The sequence below is a fragment of the Plectrocnemia conspersa genome, unplaced genomic scaffold (genome assembly GCF_051122295.1).
Source record: "Plectrocnemia conspersa isolate PC_06_02 unplaced genomic scaffold, ASM5112229v1 ptg000010l, whole genome shotgun sequence".
In the NCBI taxonomy this organism is placed as follows: domain Eukaryota; kingdom Metazoa; phylum Arthropoda; class Insecta; order Trichoptera; family Polycentropodidae; genus Plectrocnemia; species Plectrocnemia conspersa.
The window spans coordinates 4,680,995-4,707,363 of record NW_028277174.1 but is presented as its reverse complement, the minus strand read 5'-3'; the positions used below and the strand labels follow the sequence as shown (position 1 = coordinate 4,707,363).

Below are 26,369 nucleotides of genomic sequence, written 5' to 3'. Positions count from 1 at the left end.
TTCATTAATTACTGCTCATTTATTTTACCTATATAACAAAAATTAATATACTGATCGATAGTTTATTAAAAAAGCTGATCATTTAATTTGTTGACTATAATTTTTTTTAAATTAAATTGGTCAATATTTTTAATTAATTAATTACTTATTTTTCCGATGAAACAAACGAAGCATATTATTAATTGATAATAGATAAATATATAATAAATAAAAAAGTGATGTAGATTTTTATACAACTTTTTTATTCCAGAATTAAAATCTAGAGGCAAAAATTTAGTTTTAAATGAATTCAATATGCAATATGTATCATTGTCTATTATTATATTAATTATAAAAATAAGTGTTAAAAATTTTAAGCCAAATATTTAAAAAATATAGGTAAACTGAAATTGATTAATTATAATAATAATTTTTATAGAGAAATAAATGCAGTTATTTATCTTTTAATCTAGCTGTTAATTTATAACATTATTATTAAAAAGAACTTTCATTGATTATGCAAAAGTTACAATGCTAGTTATCAATATTGATTTTTATGGGATATAGTACCAATCTACTGTATGAATGATGTTTATTTTGAATTCCAAGACATTTATATTAAAAAGAGCAAGAAATCTTAATGGCATATGATTGAACATGACATTTTTATTCATAAAATTCTACACACCAAATCTATATCCATCACCAATCGGCCATCAACTTTATAAATTCACTACAATTTTTTTTCTGTAATATTCAATGTCGCATTCTCTCACTGTTGAATTTGTAATTTAAATTATTTTTTAGAAAATATAAAACTTTCAAGCATTTATTACATATAATGTATACAACGGTACAGTTAAAACGGTTCAATCATATAGTTCATATTATAATCAAATTTGAAAGCTACGGACTTGGAATTCAATAAGATTCGCGCTCTCAAAGATATCTGACCGGCAGTCATCTGAAAGACAAACAAAAATGATTCAGCTCCCCTAAAAAGATAATAAGTGGAATCCCGGCTCTTGTATCTCCTGAAACACAATGATACGATAGTATCATCTTATTTTTTATATCATAATTTAGGTGAAGCTAGAAAAAAATCACATGACTTTCAATGGACATGATACAAAATGTGGATGGAATAAAAAAAATATCAAAAATTCTTATATCTACATATAAATGAAAATGATGTGCAGTGTGATTGTTTAATATGATGATTTGGTTAGTGTATTGTAAATAGATGAAACTATGAAAGTATTACTTTTGGATGAAGACAAAAAATGGAGTGAAACTCTAAGGATGAATGTGATTTTAACTTTACTTTTCAAGTTTCACAGTAAATGTCAATCAGTGGATTATAAAAACAAAGGGCGATCCGCAATTTTTCAAAATATTTAAAAAAATATGTATATCTGATTTTTTTTATAAAAATTATGTTACTTTTTTCGGGTGCCATATTGAATCAATGGAAATCCCTGAAGTTTGGCATTTAATTAACATACTTTTCTGTGTAGTTTAACAACATTACATACTATTTAGTATAGCAAAATTTTTCTGTACCTACATGAAATGCCATTACATAATATTCCAAGAATGGAGGATACAAAATCCATTTGTTATTTCGATTTAACTAATAGTGAACCTCGTCTACATCTTGTCAACTGATAAGAAAGATAAGTTTTGTAGAACTGTAATGTGTTGTTTTTGAAACGTAAATAAAACACGCAATATTTTTACAAATACTATGATGTCGAGTTGTTTTCTGAAAGTCGAATGAATCCTAAGGGATAAATGGACTCGAAAAAAAAGCCACACATAAGGAATTTAATAATAAAATAAAAACTATTTCATATATAAACGAGAAACTTGATGTGTATGTTTTTCAGCGAAAATATTTATTAGAATAAGAGAATTTGGACATTAAAACCATCAGTATATTAAAAGCATTTACTCTCTGCGAACGCTTAACATGTAAAACACATGCATCAATTTTCCCCCAGGCGTAGTGTATACCCATATGTTTGAAACAATATTCTAATGAAATTCCCCAGAGACGAAATAACCCGCCAGTGTTTAGATGTAAGATTTAATACGTTTCCTGCGTGTAGTTTTTATGATTTGATCTTTAGACTGCGTTAAAATATGGCTTTTTTTAATGGAAACAAGCGTGACATGTGTTTTAGCCAGACTAATGTAATATTGATTGACAAAATGGAGTATCATATTCATTAACATCCCCTTCTGTATGCTTAACTTCATGTTGTAATTGATAAATTAAAGATCTAAATTTATTTGTATTTAGAACAAAATTTTCAGTATTCAAATGTATCTGTTGATAATCAGAAAATAGTATATAATATTCATTCTTGAAAGGACTTAATGTCAGGCGCGTATGGTGAGATACTTTCCCTTTCGCTCGCTCGCGTGTTGAAGTGACGAGAGTGAGTGAGAGATAAGGGCGTGCAGAATACATGTAACGCACACCCTTATCTCTTACTCATTCTCGTCACTTTACACATGAGCGAGCGAAAGGGAAAGTATCTCACGGTACGCGCCTACTTAATGTAAAGATAATTTTTTCTGAACATTTCTCTTGTGTATTCAGAAAATCTCTTTCGTAACTATTAATAAATAAGAAGAAAATGGCAGTACTAAAGTCACACCCCTATAATTTACTACGCAAGTCAAGGCATGTATATACAATCGATATAATCGTCATCGCTGTTTTATACTTTAAACAATTTTATAACCCTATGGTTGTGTCCAGCCTTTTGGGATTAATATCTAAATATTGATGTAGTATATCATTAAAAATATATGTTCGAAAAAAATGTTATTTACCCTGAAGCAAATATCCTACAACCTATTAAAAACATATCTGATTCTTATCTGGCAATTTTTGCCAAAGTAGCAAAAGTTAATTTATCGGATTTTGGCATCCAAAGGGTTTAAACATTACCTTTAACTCCTCTACCTTTAGGTTTCTATCTATATAAATATCTAAAATTTATAGGGTTTTTTTTAAAAAAAAAATGGAAATATTGCAAATAGATAATCTTATAAAATTGCAGTTTGAAATGCAATTTCATCATAGACTGGCTTTAGAGAAAGAATGGTCCAGGCCGTTTTGACTAGCGGCGGATAAATTGTCATGGGTATTATTATGATCGGATTTAAGGTTAGCGGTATTTTGCCAGTAGTAGGCACACATTTGTCAATAAACATAGGGTGATTAAATAATTAAAATTTAGCAAAATTCAAAAAGAGAATAGAGTTTATATGTAAAATAATAAAATAATCATGAAGAACCCTAATTTTAAACAGTCTCGTCCCAAAAATTTACGGACCACCCCTCGTAAGTCGAAATCGATTGTGATATACAATGATGAGATTCTATATAGCAAAGTGAAACGGGCCACCATACGGCACAAAAATCCAAAATTTTGTCCCACGCTTTGTAGAGATGTTCGTAAATGTATGTGTATCTGTGTTTGTGTGTGCGTGTGTGTGGAGAAGTGGTAGGTGGGGTGTAGCTAGTACCAGCTCGTGGCGCAGATGGACGCGGGGCATGCGCTGCGGCCAGCCGACGTTGGACCATCTCAGCTGCTCTCCAAAACATATACCCATTAACCTATTGACCTACCTGTAAGGACAAACGAAAAGAAAGCAGAACCGTTTCTCATCAGTAAAAATATAACAAGAATTACAAAAATAAAATATAAATATAATAAATGTAATAAATCTGTCAAAAAATAATATATGTTTTGTGAAGTTACGGTCGCAAGAGTATTTATTTCATGTATTAGTAATTTGTTACGTATCGAGTGAATATAAAAAAAAATATAAAAAAAAATTGGATGAAAAAATAATTGTATCGAAAAGAATACTTAATACGATTCAAATCTTGATAATGTCATGAATCTATCATAAAATATATCTAAAAAGCCAGTGGCATCGACTGATGAGCGTTATATGTCAAAAATTGTAAATTCTATAACTACTTATATTTAATTTTGACGCCCAAAAGTAACACCAATAACTTTTACGGTCAGGAACCAGGAACAGACTGTAAACCCTAAATAAAACTTAAAATTATACGATTGGACAATATCAAGATTTGTATCCGTATAAAAAGTTTTTAAAATACACTTCAAATTTAATGAGACGGTTCGTGATGGAGAAGAAATATCGATATATATTATAATATATATATATAAAATAAAATAAATAGTAAAATTAGTCATTTCAAATCATAAAAACCATAATTTATTGTGTATATAATAATATTAACATAAACAACCATCACTGGACAAATTCACTCCACGTTCATTCAACGACATTCAAAAAAATTTCATTTACATTATTTTTTGTTAAATCTACTTATCAAAGACACGCAATACAATAAAAATTACATCTCGTCAATCATCAACAATAAGACGTACATTTTTATATTATCATATCAATAGATGCATATATAACCTAAAATTCTTCAACATTTTCACTTGAACATACTAAATTATTTAAAAAAATCACTTTCAATCTTATTTAATTAATAATGTTTTTTTTAGTTAGTGTTATTCTAAGCAAATATATTTTTCAGGAAAAATCGTTTTAATGAATTGTATTAAATTGTATATACACTGAATTGTAGCTAATTGCCATTAACTTCGTTTGCTTTAAATTAAAAAATAAAATATATTTTTAATATGTAATACACCCCCCCCCCCAGATCCACTTGGATCGCTGCGTCATTCTGACGTTAATGGCCGTTTAAAACACATTACCGTCATTTAAAATTGTTTGAAAGTGCTATTACCAATATCAGGTAACAGCACTTAGTGAGCTTATTAGGGAATGGAATACGACATAGTTTCCCATTTGCCTTCTACATTGATAATTATATTATATGCTATCTAGCAGGGGCGTATATTCAGGGTGTGCTAGGTGTGCGGCGCACACCCGCAATACCATCTAAAATATAAACTTAGAAATTTAGAAAATTTAGGGCATAAAGCGACATCATTTTGCATACATTAGTATGCAAAATTATAAAATTTTAATATGCAGTGTATATTATGCATTGGTATTTGTCAGTCGCTCTAAAAGTTTCCGCGCGACCGACACGCTATGTATTACTCATGTGGCGCGGCGACCTTGAGTGCGGCGGCCAACTAAAGTAAATTGTTCCGAGATTTGACGGCTGAAGTCGTTCTGTCGGCTGGCAGCGCTCAGTAGTAAAATTGGTCTCGAATTTGGTGCACGTACTTCAAAAACTCTTGCGTCCGTCGCTGCTTTTTTATTACATTATATCACAATAACAGGTCACTCTTTTTTTTATATTTTGGCGTAAAATAGTTTATTATCTTATTTACATATGATCAATACTTAATTTTCTATTCTAGATTATATTTTTTATTTACCCCAATAATGATGAAGAATACTGTTAAAGATATATTGAATAATCCATTTTCAAAAAGAAGTTATGAAATTAAATTGAAGATCATCAAAATTGGCAAACCACGTCCACCTCTTCCCAATTTATTTATGAAGCATAAAGACAATAAATGTGAATATACAAGACATTTTTCATTTTCATCATATGAACGAACTGAGTGGTTAACAGGCTGCGAACTTCGATCTAGATTGTTCTGTTGGCCATGTTTATTGTTTTCCAAAGAAAGAAGCGTGTGGAATAAAAGTGGATTTGCTGACCTTAGTCATCTGATAACGGCACTGAAAAAACACAAAAGAGCGCAGTCACACGTTCAATCATTTTTTTCTCTCAAAATGTTTGGAAAACAACGAATTAAAGTCATGATTGACGCTCAACGTAAAGCTAATATAAGTCAACATAATGAACAAGTTCATAAAAATAGAGAAATATTAAAACGAATGATTGACGCAGTAGTATATCTAGGAAAACAAGAACAACCTTTTCGAGGCCACGATGAGTCCTGTAATTCACTAAACAAAGGAAATTACCTTGAATTTTTAAATGCACTTCGAGAATACGATTCTGTTTAGGATACTTATTTAAATACTGCAACGGTGTTTCGTGGTACTTCCCCATCCATACAGAATGACATAATTGAAGCAATTGGTGATGTTATTAAAGATCATATTAAGGAAGAAGTAAATTCAGCAAATTTTGTCGCTATTATTCTTGACGAAACTTCAGATATAATGACGAACTCACAGCTCTCGACAGTTTTGCGTTTTGTTTATGAAGGTAAAGCTTACGAGCGCTTTATTGGCTTTACAGACGTTAGCTCTGATAAAACAGCCGATGACTTATTTTGCCACGTTGTAAATATAATTGAAGAATTTCAAATTCAAGAAAAATTAGTTGGACAGACTTATGATGGGGCGAGTGTAATGAATGGGCATATTAATGGTTTGCAAGCCAAAGTACTCGAAGTTTATCCATTGGCCATTTTTACACACTGCTATGCTCATATGTTGAATTTAACATTATAACAAGGTCTTTCCAATATAAAAGTGTGCAAATCATTCTTTAAACTTTAAATGGATTGTCTGCATTCTTTTCGAAATCTTCCAAGCGAATAAATGCTTTACAAGAGTTTGTAGGTAAAAGACTTCCTTCTGTTACACCTACAAGATGGAATTACACATCACGGTTAAGTAACACAGTGCAAAAATACATAAATGAATTTACGGACTTTTTTCGAGACGTGAAAAATTGTGAACTATGGGACCCCGACACTGTAATAAAAGCACGAGGTTTTCTTAGCTTTTTGGAAGATTTTGAAACAAGAAAACTTCTCCACATATTTTCAAACCTTTTTGGAAAAACTGATGTGTTATACAACATTTTACAATCCAAATCTTTTGACATATTATATTTCTGTAAGAAAGTTACCGAAATTTTGCAACAAATCAGACATGAACAGGAAAATAATTATGAAACATTATGGGATTCTTATGTAACGGAAGAAAATTATCCAAGACTGAGTAATGATTTGCTTGTTGAAGAAAAGCACGCGTTTAGCTAACTATTTAATACAATAGTTGATAATATATGTAAGCAAATTGGAATATTTTCACCTTCTGGAGAAAAATAAATATGAGCAATATAAAGGAAAATTTCCAAATGAATTACTTACCAAACTGCAACAATTCTATGGAACATTATTTGATTATATAAGTTTAAAAAATGAGCTTGCTGTTCTTTATCATTTGCCTGAATTTGCAGAGAAATCTGTTCATGAGCTTGTACAATTTATGAACACAAATAATCTTGAGTCAGGTTTTCAGGAAATAGATAAATTAGGCAAACTAATATAAATCTTCCAAGCAGTACTGCTTTAGCAGAACGTTCATTTTCTGCTCTGAAACGAATTAATAATTGTTATCGAAGTACCCAAGGCCAAGAAAGGCTATGTGGCCTTAGCTTGATTTCAATAGAAAAAGGGATCCTTATGGACATTAAAAAGAAGAGCACTTTTTATGACAGCGTGATAGAAAAATGTATGATTAAAGAAAGAAGATTAGATTTTATATATAAATAATTATAATTTTATGTTTATTGGAAATTTGATATTTTTATATAATAATATTTTAGATTAGGTTTGATGTTTATTTATTTATTTATATATGGGAAAAAGCTGTAAGGCAGTTTAGGCATGCCAAAACCTCTGCTAATAAAAATGAAAAAATGTACGTTTTTTTTTATTTTTTATAGCACACCCAATATTAACACCCACCGTACGCCACTGCTATCTAGTAATAATACAATGAATCTTTATTATGCAAATGTTGTTTGCATTTTTATTGTTGCATCACAATTAATGGCATTAATTTAATACGAAATCTGCGGGTCCCAGTCAGATTTCGGAATATTTTGTGCAATAAAATTAAAGTATTATTAGTGACTTATGTCAAAGAGCACATATACTACAAAAATATTTAATAAAAAATTCTATGTCACAGATTTTTTATAAATGGATCATTTGCAGCACACAGAAAAACAGATACATCTGTACATCCTGTGCCATTACTTTCCTCTGGTGAACTATTAAAAATCATATTTATGTCCTTGAAAAACTCGCAGGTAAATAAATAATGATAAGTAGGTATACAGTTGCCAGATAATTAGATTTTCACTGGTAAAAATATATATCTACGGGTGAAAATGTATTAGAATATGATTTTACCGAAATGACATACTTTAAAAAATATTTTCGGGATAACCCGAGAATTTCTAGATTCAGAACTTTTCAGGGGGGGGACAAAAATGACCAGTCAATGGTCGGATTTTCATCAGGATTCATAGTATGACATACATTTTTCTGGGCCAATTTAGGAGAAGGGGGCAAATGCCCCCCCCCCCCTCCAAATGACATCTCTGATCTTTACACCTACGGATTAGAAAAAGCTAGCAAAACCTAATCTCAGCTAGTCAATCAATATGTATTTTTTAATTCGATTCAAGCAGATTTTTAGGTTACTTATTATGAATAATTTTATTTTATTTTTGGTAATAAATATAGAAAAGTTTATTTATTTATTTTCTTTTATCGTTTATTTACTTAGTTAGGTGAAGGGTAAAGAGGTCTTAAATAAAACCATTATAAGAACTACCTGTTTTTGTACAAAATGCTGGCTTTAACCCTATCTGTGCCTTAAGCCCGTATACATGCTCTATATTAGTGGTCTTCAACCTGGTGGTCCGCAAGAAATTATATCAAATTTGATTGCAAAAAAGCAGCAGCAGCACTAACAAAAAATTGTAATTTTATAGCATTAGATTAAATAAATAATATTCTATCTATGGTTTTTATTTTGGGTTGACGCCGGTCCGTGAAATATTTTTCCACGGATGTAAAAAGGTTGAAGAGCACTGCTCTATATGACTGGTCGTATGAGGCCAGCCATACAAGGTGACATCTTTTGAGATGATGAAAAAATATTAGGATGGGGGTAAATTGCGAATATTATAGAGATCTAAATGAAAGTTTTGTTTGGCATTCAACTAAATGAAGTTGTGCCGTGCGGGCTTTTTCGATTACTAACGAGAATAATTATCATCAGTTGCAGCTTACGCTTGGCGTGTGCTTGACGATATTTTATATTTCATTATTTTTCAAATTTATATTTTCCAATATTTTATGACTATTTTATTTTTAAACTCTTCTATAAGTTATGTGACAACCCTGGCTTGAATGGCGAAAAAATAATTCCGTTTTTTTCAGTATATGACAGTGAAAATGTCACATTGTATATTTATTTTATACGTCGTCATAACATACAATCGATACATTTCCGAAAATCTGGTTTTAATAGATTTTGTTTTGCTAGAAAATTCCCGGCCTGTAATGCACATCCGTACCAATAATTTGCAGCGTTTAAAAGCAATTGCCTACAATTCAATGAGCAAAGACTGCTTATCATCGCTTTGATAAACAGTAACGATTTCTTAATATATTTGCTTAACGTCAGGACTTTAAAAGACATGAAAAATTGGCTGTACCTTGAGCACTATGATGTAAAGTAGCATGTTGATGCCCTGAATTTTTTACAGGCGTGTAAACAAATTTGAGTGATTCCGATGCCTTTCCACCAGAAACAACAAACATCCTCACCGCTACGGGCTCGTTGATATTTGTGTGCCTAAAAGGTGGTACACAACAGACCAAATGATTCTGGAACATAAAATAAAAACGATTAACACATTATCATAATAAAAAATAAGCAGCCTCTTTCTTCCGATTAAATAAAAAAATGTTTGGATTATATCAGAATACCAGTTAAAATTATTTTGGTTAATTTGCACAAAATTTTAAAGGCATATACACACTATTTAAATAAATATATATAACCTGTTGTAAAAATTCTTTATCTGGATAAATTTGTTCTTCCCAAACATTCGGCAAATTGCTATCAGATTGAAACACGACTTTTGTGTCTTTTAGAAAATTCTTGCCGATTAGAAAGAGCTCCAAGCCGCCACTTGCAGGACACGACACCAAAGACTTTCTGCATATTTCAGGAATACCGGGTGGTTGAGCTGAAAATAAATATTTAGTTACATTTATTAACTGTTAAATATAGTGCAAAAACAATTTATTTTCTATTTTTAATAATTTATTGATAGATATGGGATCCTGCATATCTTGTATCAAAGGCGCTTTATAAATCAACCTGCGATAAAAATCGCACTTGTAAGCAATTAACACCAAACTTTCACTATAGATTTCACCAATAAAAAATGTATTGTAATCTTTGAAACAATATGCATTGTTTCGGTCAATAAATAGTTGTATTGTGGTGACCGAAATGACATCCAGGAGAAATACTCCTAGTTCATTAAAGATGGAGTTTAAAAGACCATACAATCTAATTGGTCTGCATAAGCCTTTTTCACATTCTTCCAAGTTTCTTTGAGAATGTATAAAGAGGTTCGCAAAAACATATTAATTAACTCTTCAGATACTGATTTATATATGTATATAATATTTCTATGAAATGAAATATATACTCAATAAAAATATAAAAGAGATGTCTAATATTGATCTCAGAAGTCGTACATTTTATTAATCGATGACAAGAATCAACTTACTGCAAACAATAGGTTGCGAACACACTTGAATGGTTTCCGTGGTGCCGTCAGGATTTTGTATTTGCGTACGAAACACCATCCGGCATCGAGTCGATTTCTTCTTGCACCGTTGACCCGTCTGATCTCCGAATCTGTGTTCAACGTCCACATTTCTTTCCTAAAATTACATAAAAATATAAACTGTGTCAAACTAAGAGCGTTGATTGACCAAATAACCCTTTGGATAACCCTGAAAATATTATCCTACAGCTTATTAAAAAATATCCAATTTTTTCTTAAATTATGACGTCGAATCTGGCAATTCTCGCCAAAGTATTACAAAAACGTACATATCAGATTTCAGCAAGCAAAGGGTTAAAAACAATCATACCTTTAATATCCCGACGCAATCACACGTCACTTGCCAATTCTTTTGAGGATCAAATTCAATTTCAATCAGTACGGTGCCGTCTTCTTTTTTTTCACTGCACGGTGTGGAATTCTTGCCAAAAACCCTACACGCTTGATAGAACATGTGTGGTGCTACTCGTCCAATATCAGTACCGATGAAGACCTATGCATAATAATTACGTGTTAAATAACTTAAGAATAAACTTCAAGAAATAAATATATTTATAAAAAAAACATACCTGTAACGTGGTAGGTTTATCGTATCCGATTAACTTTACAATGGGAAAACTATTTCCAGATCTATCTTTAACAGCACCTCTGCTTCCTTCAGTTTGATAACTGTAAAAATGAAAAGATGATACGTATTATTAAAGCAAAAAATTTAAAGAATAAAAAATAAAAAAGAATATCTATAATATCTTTCAAGTCAAAGTCTTAACAAATTATTTATTGTCACGGCAAAAGCAATAGTAATTGCGATTTAAAACTGTTTGAAGCGAAAAGGCAAGTCACTAGAAATTAATAAGTTTTTGCCTTTTAATGTGCCGATCTAGATTGTTGCCATAATTACATATGTTCAACGTTTTCACAATTAAACAAGTTCCATTGTACAGTTTTGATTGATCAGAATTTCTCAATAGAATAATAAGAATATATTATATTAGCTTTGAAGTTTAATTTGCGCTTTAAAAACTGAGCTATATAATTGACACCTTCTTATATAAATATACATTATTATATAAAACAAATAGTAATACAGTAAAAATAAAAATATAATTTTCTGGATCAGCCGCGCATAAAAATTTATTCTATATTTGTTTATTTACTAGATATCGGTGCTTGCTATTACCATCTTCTACCATAACAAGAGCATTTATCCATAGCTTTATTGCCGGCCCTCAACAACTGCAAAAATTTATAGTAATATAATTGATCAGATTACCGTGCTCTGTGCTGCTGTTCCGGTTGACTCAAGATTTGCATTTGAACTCGGCCGTCTCTCGAATGCGAAGCCAGCTGAGAACACAAATTTATGGGACCGGTCGTTGGTAAATGAACCTGAGATAATGCTGCACGTCTACGAGACGCTATGGAACTCGACATCTTGCCACCACCTAATCCGTTCCGATACCTGGAATGCAGTAACGACATAAATTATGCATAAAACTGTCATTATCAGTATTATACACTCGTAAGCACATTGAATACGATTAATTAACAGCTAAATACACACACAAATGCAAGGTTTGATAATATTATGTTGATATGGCACTATTGCCATTATGTTACCAAAACATTGATCTATGAATGAAAACGATGATTGCAAAATGATGGACAAACGTACGTAGGTTGCGTTGGTGTCTGCGGTTTCGACTGCCTGGTCATCTCGGGGAAATTAAAGTTATCGTTTGCATTATCAGACTCAAATTTTAAATCTGGTTGGGGAGCATGCGCGACGTTCCCGTTCCATGCCGTGTCCGACTGCTCTGAAAATCTGCGACACACAAAGCCCAAACAACACTTATAAACTTTAATATTTCACGATAAGCAGAGAGAATAAGATATAAAAAAAATGATAATATAGACAAATATTCTTTATTTTCTCAAATAAATAAACAACACAACGTTAAATACATGATGATAAATTGAGCTTTGGTAATCTGAATTCAGCTTTAAAATTTCTTATTTGTGAGGTATTGTAAATGTGTCTTCCTTATCTTAAAAGAGCAATAACTGCAAGCTATTTTATTACAAATGCATTTTTTAAATTAAAACGGAGAAACACAAAACGGTATTATTCCATTTAAAATTGTAAGCATTGTCATCGTAATCACGATTCTTAATTTGCTATTTTAGTAGTTCCTAAAGTATGAGCCGCGGAACTTTCCAATATTTTCAGTTTAATTATTTTTGAAAATAAGTTATAAACTGAGGATTTTCTAATAATTAGATCATCAAGGTGTTAATGCGATGATAGAAAGCGACTTTTAATAGAAACTATTGGTTGTAGCGTCATATAGATTTCGAATTTCAATAGTAATACTAGATGACACTCGACGTGCTATCTCTATAATTTTTTTCACATAAGCAGAAGTGAGATAGACAGATGCAGAATTAAATAGACAATGACTGGATTGTTCTGGTGATTTATCAAACTTTCTCCATACTTGATGTTTAAATATAAATATCAGTAAATTTTTTTGAAGCAATTGAATGGTATTATAATCAAGTGTGTAACAAAGTTAATAGAACTATTTAATTTTTGTTGTTCTAATCTTTCTAAATATGGACAGGTTTTTATTAAACAGTATTAAGTATTGCGAGGGTGAAAATAAAGATTGTGTGTCACAAAGTAGAAATATGGAAAATTTGATAAAATTTTTGACATAAAAGCACAATTCCTAGTAAGCTGAAATAATATTTATGAACTAGTCACGGCAAGATAGTTTTACCAAAAAGCGCCTATCAGTTAAATTCAATTTTTGCTAGTAAACAACACAATGTTAAATACATGATGATAAATTGAGCTTTGGTAATCTGAATTCAGCTTTAAAATTTCTTATTTGTGAGGTATTGTAAATGTGTCTTCCTTATCAATTTTTGCTAGTAAAAATATGTATCTTTCGATGAAAATATATTCGGACCTCATTAATGGAAAGATAACTTTACTGAAAATACACATTCACTGTAACATTTATACATTGCATATAAATAAATGATGATAAGTATATAAATATATATATTACTACGTATGTAAAAGTTGAAATTATATAATATTACTAGCACCTGCCAGATAAATTATAGTTTCACCAGTAAAAATATATATCCACCGGTAAAAATGTATTCCAATATGATTTCACTGAAATGACATATTTATAAAAATATTTTCAGTATAGAGAACGAGAAGATTTTCTTTGAGGGATAACACGAAAATTTCTGGTTTAAAATCAGGTGGGGGGGGGGAATTGAGGAATCAGTGGTCGCTTTTTTTTAATATTTTGATTTCATTAAGATTCATAGTATTTCATTAAATGACATGCATTTTTCTGGCCAAATTTAAGGGGGGGGGGGAATGCCCCCACCTGCCCCTCTGAAATGCCTTCCCTGACCCAAAAACCAGACTTAAACTTTGATTATCATCGAAACAATACTCATTGACTCGCTCAAAATCGGCGCCAGTCGACCACACGCTGGAATTCGCCGTTAACAGTGTGGGACCTCTTTTGAGCTTCAAAAACCCCAGGCTCTTAAGAGGAAGCAAACTCTGTGAATACCCAACCGAAGTAGCGTCCTTTGGACTATCAATGACGAGCAAAGCACTGCATTTCAAACCAGCATAAGGACCATAAGGACCAGGAGTCGAAACTGGAACTGAGGCATCACGAAAGTGATGTTCATAGAAATGCAGGAGCATGCAACGCTAATGCTAGGCAAAAGCTAAGTAACAGATTTGCAGGTGATCAGGAGAGCGTTTAGAGGCTCTAACAAATAACGTAGTACTACGGGGGGTGGATCCCGCTCATCTGGCCCTAAAAAGCTGGATGCCACCTATTGGGTTGGACTCGTAGGGCCCTATTACCGGTAACGGCAGTGGTTTACGCAATGGATCACGTAGTAGCAGTCTTGACTCGCTCAACGAAGTTATTGTTATTTGTTATCCTTTTTCGTTATCAGGAAATGACCACAATGGTTTCCTTTAAAAAGTGCCACCCAGGAAATTTTTCAAGCTTTATTAAAATGAACGAAGTTTGGCAATATTTCCATTAGAGAACATTTTATTTATTATAAAATATTCCATAGTAATATGAAAGACATTAGCCCAGTGCGTTACGAGATAAACGCAATGAACTACTAAGTTGTGAGACATCACACTAAAATAAAAGTCTGTGATTCAGTGACATCTATTTTATTAATTATAAACTATTATTACAGATAACAATCTTGATTTTATTTTAAATATTCGTCTGCGAGATTGGGAAAATCTAGGGAAAGCTAATTTGTGATCGATCGGAATTATAATTGTTTCAGTAATTGAAAAATACTACAGTCTATATGGGATTCAAACCAAGGTGTTTTAAGTATTAATCACCGACTTATCATGCTAATGATAGACGTGCAGGTGATAATATATGACACTTGCTCAGTAAACTGGAGAGCGCTACAGGGAGAAGCGCATGGAGATAAACTAAAGCATATCAAGAGGCACAAACAAAGACAAACAAACCTGCTACAGCCTTTTTGATCAACTTGGGCTTCCTCATTTGACACTGTCACTTGAATTACTTGTGCAATAAAAATATTTATCAAAAAGTTTATTTATTTATCAGTGTCTTACTAAAAATTCACAAAACTCAGCGTCAAAATCCGACTGTACTATTTTTAAGCAATGTTCCATTAAAAGTACCATAATATTTTAGAGCAACTTATTCTACGAGCTGCTGTGAAAAATATAATTGATGATAACATGAAGCAATACGGTGTTAAAGATGGCTTATTGAGCTGTTTTGCTACAATACACTAAAGATACAATTTCTTAGTATTGAACTGATTTTTGATATCAGTAAAAGATGAACATGCAATAGCTCAGCGCTTTAACAAATTATACTGGCATCTCAGAGACACTTTAATTGTCAATATATGATAAACTTACGATATATTTATAAACAAATGGTATTCAGAAATATACATAATGAATCCATTCATAAATTCCAAAACAATGTCTTGCGTTGTGTGGTGAAGGCGTGCCGTGACACAATTAGGAAGCAAATGCACAGGTATAAGTTGCATCTGCTACAGCGCAGGAATACTGAGGCAACAATATTTGAAAATGTTGCTGGCAAACACGAGACGACTGCGTAGGACTCAAAAATCCGACCTCGTCCAGTGTGATAAGACTCGTTAAGTCTGCATGTGATTAAGGGTCATCTATGGATGACCTTTTCATAACAATTGGCTAACATTTGTGAGCATAGTGATGATCGTTACAATTTTATTTTTGTAAATAAACTATCAACGTTTAATTAGATTTAAAATAACCAAAATGCGAGCAAGGTATGGAGCGATACTTCCTCATCAAAACTGAAGAAATTCCACACATAACCATATGCTGGAAAAGTTATGACGACTCTCTTATGGGATGAACGAAGGGTAATTTTATAGCAATACATATTCAAAATGAACACTCTTAACATTACCACATAGTCAGATCTCCTCCAGAATCATCTTTGATCTACAATTGAATAAAAATAGACGCAGACTTCTGAGTACAGTTGTATTGTTGCAACAAAACAAAGGTTGATCCTTCACTGCACGTTTGACAGTTGCAACACCTGCACCGATCCAAGATCAACACTTAAATATTTGCCATACTCCCAGTGATTTTCAGATCTGAAGACAACTCAAAGAAATGATGGGGAAAAAGAGTTGCAGTTTGACGAGTGGCTGCGCACTTAGTCAAAAATATTTGTCTAGAAGTATCAACGCACTTAAAAAAGCCTATATTAACACATTACTGATGAAGTCTGCGACAACCGACTAGTATTTAAAGGCGTGGGAATTTCACCTAGATTTTGCAATTTGCGCAAATTCATAAGATTTTTTATTCATTGAAACATCGCATTTTAAAAATTGATATCTTCATGTACCTCACAACTATTTAAAATAAAGTTTGATAGATTAAGTGCAATACACTTTCGAATAAAATTTTGCATAAATTTTAAAAATATTTTCCGTCAGTAATGTATTCACACCTTGGAGACTAAATTTGTCCTTTTGTACGGTTTTCATTTAAGAAATTACCAGATAAAAAATATTTAAAGTTTTTATTTGACACATCTCTGTAATATAAAGTCTAAGAGATTCAAATATCGTTACCTACCATTGAACAGAATAATTCTATTGAACTGATGAAACTTTATTTTTCATAAAAAAAAAGGAAAAAAAATAGAAAAGATGAAAATACATGAAATAAAAAACCTGTTGTTTATTTTTAACATAATCATAAAATATTATATCAAATGTCTGAATATCTTGATTCTATTTTTATGTTAGTTAGCATGATTTACTTTGGGAGCTTCATATTATATATTGGAAATATGAGTGTTATATGAAATGCTTAATTTTACATCAAAGACAAATAAAATATTCAGTGACTTTCTATTGGAAGCTCTTGTACATTTAGCATACAGTCTAAATTTAGCGCTAATAAATCTATTGCTATTTTTACAGAAAAATTGTAAAGCATTCTTTCACTAAGATAAGACACATTTATTTCCTCGGTCCAAATATTATTTTTAACTGAAATTGTAAAGAACATACAAAAGTGATACGATTTATGAAGTAATCTAATGTTTGTTGAAAGGTCATGAAACTAATTATAATTTGATGATTTTTGACATGCAAATTTCATGAATTTTTTAGACAAAATACTCTGAATATCATGCAACATCAATTTAATATAAAAGGTGATAGGAAAGTAATTGCGTCTTTTAAAATGAAAATATATCAATAAAAATAGATTAAATGCAGTTTTTTTTATAGATAAATATAAGTGTATCCAAATATATAATGGCAAGACGTAGTCCATGGAGCCTGTGACTTTAATAAAAACGAGTTTTATCGTGTTTTCATTCGTCGCATAGCGAATTTGTGAATATATAATTAATAACTCTTATTAAAATAACTAAATAAACATAACATTACCTAGACTTTTTTGTATTTAAGTTTAATTTTATTTACTACCTATTTGGTGCAAGAACAGAAATTATATTGATTATAGTACAGTAGATTAAATGCTTTAGAAAAGCCAGATATTGCAAAGTTTTTATTTCAATTGAAGTATTAACACTCGTCGCATTAACCACTTCCCGGTCACAATATTTTTTCAAAATTACTAAAAAACTTATTGCGCGGACCCACCCTTTCCTATGCAGCGGTATAAAAATATACAGCCGTTGTAAAACATTTAAAAATATTTAAATGAAATATATTAAAAAAATGACAATTTGTTGAATTTGAGATGATAATTCACAAAATACAAATTTCCGAGTTAGCTCGGACATGACCAGGATCAGGCATGATTAGTCTTTACGATCAACCGAGGCCTTTGTCTGATAAGTGCTATTGTGCATAAAAATTTTCGAGGGATTAGCTTAAAGCAATTGTTAGAAGTGCTTTACAAATGCAAGGTATTGACAGCACATTGGAATACGACATGACAAGTGTGCGGTTGCCGGATCGCCAACCTGTTCAAACTATAACAGTCATGCAATTCAAAAACGTTCCAGTAAGAAACCAGATGGATATAGGACATTCAGTTACACTACAAAATCTTCATAATCGGCCATCCCAGCGAAAAGTGGGCAAGCAATAAAAACTCCTCCAGGCAGACCAAATGTATAAAATCACATACAGCACCTATATTGATACTTCCATCTGTAATTTGCTTCCGTCAACAATTCATCAATAATTTCTAGCTGATATCCTCGATTAGTGACACAAGAGAATGCATTCAAGCTCACACTGAGTGAAGCTAAGCCGATCAATGATAGGCGACCGAGAAAGCAGCCGCTTTCATCTTTACTTCAACCTTGTCCGGAATTTAAAGTTCAAACATATCTATGGAGACGATTGGATGCTTCAGACGCAGACAAGACTATGAGGACTTCATGTATATATATAACAATAATCATACAAACTGTTCGTAGATTGACTCAAAATTGTTGCACAATAATCACTTATAAGGAATTAACTTGTCTTGTAAAAATAACCACCCCATCAAAGGCAAACTTTGTGTCTACTGGAAATCTAACCCAAAAGCTTGTTTTCCTAAACTTCTTTTCAAGTCTGGGTGCCTAAAAATATCGTAATATTGATCTGCAATATAAATAACCACGCATATCAGATGATATACGTGAAATTATTTTAAAGTTGTATGTTTTTGTATCACTTGAACAAGCAAAAAAAGCTCTTCTGGCAAAGAACACTTATTTAGCATTATCCATATTTATTGGATTACCCTCCGCTGGATTACCATTTTTTAGAAACGCAACTACTCTCCTATTAATCCGATCTATATTTACGACTAGCAATGAAGGCGTATTATTTGGTATTTGTCCATACCTTATTGTGTTTGTTCTGTGCATTTGCATTTCCAAATGATGATCAAATCCGAGACCACTGTCATTGCTGTTGTCACAATTTTCGATAGGCAGATGAGGCGTCCGCACTAATATCTTTCCTCGGGACGCTATTATTTTTCCAGCATGTTGCATCTGCTGCTGGTGCAATGACATTTTGGTAGGTAAATTCTTGCTCGCTTGTCGTTTGCCGGTGTGGATTTTCCCAGGGTGCATTTTACCAGTGTGAATCTTTGAAGGCGCTCTGATTGCTTTACGATGTACCCGAGGCGTCATGGTCGACCCCGTTGACATAGTCATTTTCATAGCTGAAAATATAAAAACAGATTGCTATAATTCTCATATAGGATAAGGGTTATCAGATGTTCCGTATATAAAGAAATATCTAGTTAAGTACTGTTTTATTGTATTGTATTTGGATATAATACAGATTTTGAATGCGACACAAAATGTGTTTGTTGACGAAAAAATAATATTTTGTCCATGCACGTGTACCAAAGTATCAAGACCAAAATATCATAACAAATTTCGCTCTAATTGGGAGTCGACGATCTGTCAACAGAGAGTACGTAAGCTTATTGCCCTTCTACCATCAGCTAGACGTTATAAAGAACATAATTTCGTATTACAGCAGCCAATTTAGACTTTGGTAACATATCAGTTTTGACCTCGAGTCCATTATCAAGTGGAGCTCGCAAAATCGAAATCGAGGATCCAGTCTGGACTTTCCATTTTAATCGTAAGATTTGGTCCAGTCCAGTCAATCGAGTTAATCGAGTTTTTAAATGGCCTGGACACTACGACGCAGAACCATACGATCTTAATATTTTACAATTTCTATTACGTCTGGGAGATCGGAATTAGTGATTATTATATGATTATATTCTGATCCATCAGATTAGTTTTCACTAGATTTTCCCAGTCTCATAGACGAATATAATGATGATTAATTCAAATCGAGATAGGTTGAATATATTAGATATAAAAAATCTAATAATAAACTCTTTTAGCTCATAGAGAATATCGGTTACATGACAGTTGAACACATGACAACTAAACATAGAGACAATAGAACACACTAACAATTAAACAAAAACTACAAAAAAGTTTGAAATGGTACTTATAAAATAAAATTTGAAGCATTCATTTGGACCATTGACCCATCATGAGGTCCTCTAATCTTCATAACCTAAGGCTTTTTATTGTTATATCATGATCAGTTGATAAACATAGATTAGCCATATATGTATGTTGCCATAACATCCTAAAATTTGGCCATAACAAATTATTGATAATTTATAACGATAATTAATATAAGTAATAAGAACAATTTAAACATAATAAATTAAAAAATAAGATAATATAAGCAGATTTTAAGTGGTATATGCAATAAATCGCTGGCAAACGTTCTATAAAAAATATCATATATCGCGAGTTTTTAACGACGAAATAATTATTTAAAAAAAACTCTCTTCCAGGATGTACATACATATTTGAAATTTAAGTAACTTATCAAAAGATTATTAAATAATAAAAATATGCCTGTTGCAGCACGTTTATTTTACTCAATTGTCAAGATAATGGACAAAAGGGATTTTCACAACACAAATTTACAATTAAGGTTGGTAAGACTTTTATGCTGTTGAGGAATTTAAATACAACAAAACTGTGCAATGGAACGCAATTAGGTGTAAAGTCATTGAACACATACATAAAGTGATTTTGGAAAGTTCCTGATCGGCGCATTTAAATGCGAAAATGTATTAATTCCTAGCGAGTTGGTTTTTCGCTTTGAGCAGCTTCTTCGGTCTCACATTTTTTTAAAAACATCATAATTTTATTTAAATATATAGTGTGCAATTTAATTAGTATTAAGAAAAATTTAACTGCAGAATTAAAAACAGTTTCATCTGACTATTTTTTTATTTGATTAGTCTGATAATTAAGTTAATGTAACTTTGTTTGAACATTTTACATATTTTTTGTATATAATATTAACACATTATCACAATCATTGTATGTTTTTAAATTTTCGTAACGCTCAATATGGTGTTAATGTCTCGTGTCTTCGATTAGCTGCGTAAATGTTTTTACAGTAGCAATTAGTTTATTAAATATACACTGATTTTTTAAAGATACAACCTACATTAGTTAGTGGCTGTCGTCGTTTTATTAGAAGACAATATTAGTGCTGGCTTGGATGACATTATGCGATTGCACATACATCCATCACACGACTGTTCACTGGCAGAGTGCACACAACTGTGGGCAATGAACAAGGCGACTAATTGCAATACTGGTTTGTGACGTCTTTCCGTGAACAGTGCCCATCATCGCAATAGCCCTCCTGCACAGAAAATCCTCTGAATCAAACGAAACACGCCAACGGCGTCACGGTTCAAAGGCGGCACGTGAAGGGTTCTTACGTTTTTTTAACGTAAGAGGCGAAGATTTCTTATAATAATGGTTGAGCAATACTATCATAAAAGTTTTAATTGAAAATCATATGCCAAATCCCAGACCTGGCGTATTATAGGACCCTTGCTATTCACGCTTTGTTCAAATGGTTTGATTTAATTCAAATCATACTAAAAGTCAGTCGCCGAATCACCAAGCATCGACGGATTGTCAACACCACCCTCATAAATGAATGCAAAAAGTATTTTATTGAATACATGGTACGTTGAGAATGCAATGAATTGTATCCAAACGCTTCTAGCAGAAAGGAATTAGAATGCAAATACGTATACGATCCGTACTTTGCTTCGTTGGGCGACAATGAGAACGCTACGAACTAACGCATCGTACAGATTTTGTAAATTACAAGCTCTCCACATAACGAAATCGAGCATCTTCGACGACTAATCACAAATATTGGCGATAAACGCGAATAAAATAAAAAAAGACTAGCACTCAATGATTAGGTTATTTTAAAAATAGTATTTAAATAACATACTGTTTAGAAGCACGCTACTGGACGAGCAGTTTTCAAGTTGCATGACCAAATGCATTTATATTAATTACACTCGTCACTATTTACGGTGTACATTAACTTGCGTTGGACAGAGACGCCAATGGTTCCATTTGATTTAATCATATACGGCTTCTGAGTCTGGAGAGTAGACATTGAACTTCAGAATAAGATTGTTTTAATGTGTTGAATAAAAAATATGTAGAGCTGTAAAATAACTCCTTTACGTTGCGATTGTTGAAGTCTAAAATGAAAGTAAGCAACGCTAAAGCTCAAAGTTATGGTGCGTGCGATATGGCGCTTTTTTCAGTGCACATGTGCAGTGAAAATATTTATTCTGCGGCATGATCGTGCAGATTTGTTTGCCTTAGATTCCAGCTAAGCGAAAATTGAATCAGTGTGCAAACCGCTGGGTTTTTACTGTTCGGCACACATGCACGCAACGTGAATCACAACGTAGACTACGAATCAAGGTTGAGAATTACACGGCGATAACTCGTCCTGCGTCGGCTTGCGTTAATAATTAATTCTAATTAAAACAAACTGATGACAGAGTGGTTAACGACCAACACTTTCGAGGAATAGATAAAAAGCTGTTTGAAAATATTTTGCAATTTCGTACAAAAAAGTTGAGAATTGCATATTGTCTTAGAAGGGATTCTGAGAAAAATCATAGACAGGAATATGGATTTTACGAGAGATTAATGACTCATGCTCACGTAAGCATAGTGATTTTAAACAAGATTTTAATTGCCCTCCCTGTTTTTAAAGTATTTATGAAAATGTTCCAAGCCTTCCCAACCTTTGGAAATTGTTCATATATACAAGGCCAGTAACTGAGAACAAATCTATCATGCAATTTATAATTTATAATGCATTAGCAATTTTTAAATCAGGGGTATCAATTATTTATTTCATCTTATTGTTAAATTTCATTAATTATAGATATACATATGTTTTAAACATTGTAATAATAACAAAGCCTCGGACTGCGGATGCTCTTTTGTGATAATTCTTAAATTAGCTGCTAGTAATACCAAAAAACACCCGCGATCCTATGCTTAGTAAGAACTGAATATTATAATAACGCAGTTTTGAGCTGGTATGTAATTCGCTTACAAGCTTGATTGGAATGCAAAATCCATTTTTGATTACACAAATTCATATTCAATAGCATAAAAACAAAATAAAAGAATGATCCATCAGCTTCGCGAAACCTTTTGTAGAATAGTGATTATCATTCATAATTAATATTTTTCGCCTACTAATAAGAAAAAAACATTCGTAAAAATGTGTTGTTTTCTGAAAATAAATAACAAGCTCGATATATATGCAATTACTATAAACTATATATATCCATAAACAATGAATTATATATTAACATATAAAAAGGTTAAAAAAATCCTACTATTCAAAAATAAATTTTATAATATTTTACCGATATAGAAAGCCATAGTTACAAATAATCCATTCCATTAAACAACGCTTTGGTTATCTTCTAGATCTTCACTTAATGGCGGTATTTCCGGTTATTTACCAAATACAACATTATAAAATATTGATATTGAAAATATAGTTTGGCATTGAAAGTCCTAATAGCAGTAAATATTATATATAGGATAGCTAAAAACCAGAATGAAATGGTAACCATCGAGATTTTAAACCCTGTGGGTTAAATTCAACATTTGGTCTTGTGGGAGTTTGTACATTCAATAATACGCGAAATAATGTTAAACTCAATCCGTTTTAAAATCAATATTGGTAAATTATACTCAGAAGAGTAAGCAATTACGCACATAGTTTCACAAAGCGGCAATCTCTGTGCGTTGAAACGCAACGAATTTGCAAACATGAGTTAAGGAGCATTAGAAGTTTCGTGTAACGAACCAAATTCATTGCATAAAACAGTGCTAATGCTTTATATTTATATTCAAAAGAGAAATCCGTTACACAATCGTAAAAGGCCGTTCGCCTTTAATAGGAGACATATATAATAAAAAAAACCTATAAAGGAAGAATTATTTCAAAAAATTGATGACGTCCCGACCGTTACTCGACTTCAACCGACTCATTTCCGATTTTAAATTGCTCATACCACTTGTAAGCAGTCTTCATAGTCACCACATTATCGCCATACACTGATTTTAACATTTCATGAGCTTCTTTGAAACTTTTATGCAACTTAAAACAAAACTTAATGTTAACGCGTTGTTCGAAATCCATGATGCGCGACAGACACGGTAAACACGACCTCACTCCTCCGACGCTGGAAGCCAGCTAACAAGTCACAACTGCTACAAACTTGACACTGACTATCTCAATGGATCAGACTGTCGTACTTATTACTTCGAGTGGATGTAACGTCAGCACTTTCTGCTATAAAAATTCATTCACTGTATTTTTTGATCACGCCTCTTACGTATGAATTTTAAAGGGCATGTGAAAGTAAACCTTTTGCAAAATTATTTATATTATCTGGAAATATGCAAAAAAAAATCGTTATTTTTTAAAATCTGATTTTATATCATGTATAAATTAATTATTTTTTATGTTTTTTATTTGTAAAATTTCATAAACCGGTTTCTGGAAATACTGGAATTCGAAAACAGATTTTATCAAAAGTAGGTTTTTGTATGAATCATTACAACTAATGGTTTCCAACATAATTGCTGTCATAATTGGCATTTTCGGTATAAATAAATAAAATTTTGATAATGATAAAAGCTGTGACGTTTCACAAGTTCATAATGTGTGCTGTGAATAAATGACGCCAAGGTTGACCGGAGTCATTAGAAGATTACGAAGAAGATAAAACGCATTTAATGTTCTCTGTCGATTTGAAAGTGAGAGTGCATTTTAACAATTACTTACCGAAGCAAAATATCATGGAAATAAAATATGAACATTATTTACTTTAATTGCCTAAATAAACGGTATATAATATGTAAATAGCTTCTTTAATACGTGAAGTAGAAGTTTGTTTTATTAAAAAAAACTCGATTTTTCAGAGCATACGCGTAGCGAGAAATCTTGCAATTTGTATTGCACTTAATTTAATAATAATAAAAATATTATACCATGTCTAATTTTACACGATACATTAAAATGTTATCAAAATAAAATTTACTGACAAACTACTAAAACAATGCGTATTTAAAAGCATATAATTGTACATGCAATTACTAAAATTGGAAATACGTAATCGAAATTTGTGACTGTCGAATCTAACTAATTGCATTAACGTCACTATTAATCGCATAAGTACTTAACGGCAATCTGTACAAAGTTCAAAATCTTCAGTAGTGAATAACAGTTGTTTTTCAATTCAATTTTTTTAATCTTGTTGTAACATGACAGGCGTTAGCCCAATGCGTTACTAACGGGTAAACACAGACAACACCTGCAAGTAAGTGGTGAGACACCAGTGACATATATTTAATATATTATAAACTATAATTACAGCTCACGATCAATAGATGTCACTATGCACGACCTAGATTTTATTATAATTATTATAAAATCTAGGAAAACTTAATCAATCGGTATTATAATTATTTAATACTCACTAATTCCGCTTTTCTAAAAAACATACAAATTGAAAAACACTAGGGTCCATATCGGATTCAAACCAAGGACTTTCAGGTATTAATCACCGACTTTAGCACTGGTTATATATGTTTTACACTTAAATGCATGTTAATTTTAATGATAGGATTTTTATAAATAACACATATATGATATAATCTCTTCAAGTTAAAATATAAGACATAATTTAACTTTAAAAGATTTGTTTTATATAAAGGTTTGTCAACAAGTAAGTAAACAAAACATTCGAATTGTTGTATTGTATTGCAGTAGCTAGGCACAAATATGTAGACTCACCTTTAGAATGACTGACCTAGGCAGAAAGTGTCACTCAATTTGAATTTGTATATGCAATGATCAAGACCTGTTCTTATTCCAAACTGTCGAACTGCCCAGTCCAAACATTTGAACAAGAAGAACGGTTCTCGACTCCCTCAGGTATGTAAATGCGCGGTTATTAGAGGTTAATTGTCGTGTTTGTCAGAATGTACGCGTTGTTGTAGTAATTAAGATAAAGGTTGCTGATAGTTAAAATGTTAAAATCAATTAAGAGCGCGCGCGTGCATGCGCAAATGTTTGCCCACGGCAAGCACGCGCCCAAAGAAATAACGGCAAAAAATATTGTACATATGTACAGAAGTTATTACAGAAGATAATTGAACAAACACAATGCAACCGATCTGCATGACAAACACACAGATAAGAGAACGATCACCTCAGAGGT

General features: G+C 31.8%; 1 protein-coding gene across 18 annotated transcripts in view; it reads right to left on the bottom strand.

The window, feature by feature from the left end:
- NFAT (nuclear factor of activated T cells 3) overlaps positions 1–26,369 on the bottom strand; it is an 80,171-nt gene that overhangs the window by 4,110 nt on the left and 49,692 nt on the right. For 7 of the 18 annotated variants that reach the window (XM_088195630.1, XM_088195627.1, XM_088195628.1 and 4 more), the window contains 8 exons: positions 19,073–19,397; positions 12,297–12,446; positions 11,895–12,083; positions 11,191–11,290; positions 10,932–11,114; positions 10,562–10,718; positions 9,822–10,009; positions 9,473–9,644 (listed from right to left, as the gene is read on the bottom strand). In XM_088195630.1, the coding sequence (XP_088051756.1) occupies positions 9,473–9,644; positions 9,822–10,009; positions 10,562–10,718; positions 10,932–11,114; positions 11,191–11,290; positions 11,895–12,083; positions 12,297–12,446; positions 19,073–19,395 (1,462 nt within the window). In that variant the 5' untranslated portion in view covers positions 19,396–19,397. Of the gene's footprint in view, positions 1–3,522; positions 3,626–9,472; positions 9,645–9,821; positions 10,010–10,561; positions 10,719–10,931; positions 11,115–11,190; positions 11,291–11,894; positions 12,084–12,296; positions 12,447–19,072; positions 19,398–21,235; positions 21,430–26,369 lie in introns of those variants that run through there. The other 11 variants (XM_088195638.1, XM_088195635.1, XM_088195636.1 and 8 more) reach the window with 5 other exon arrangements.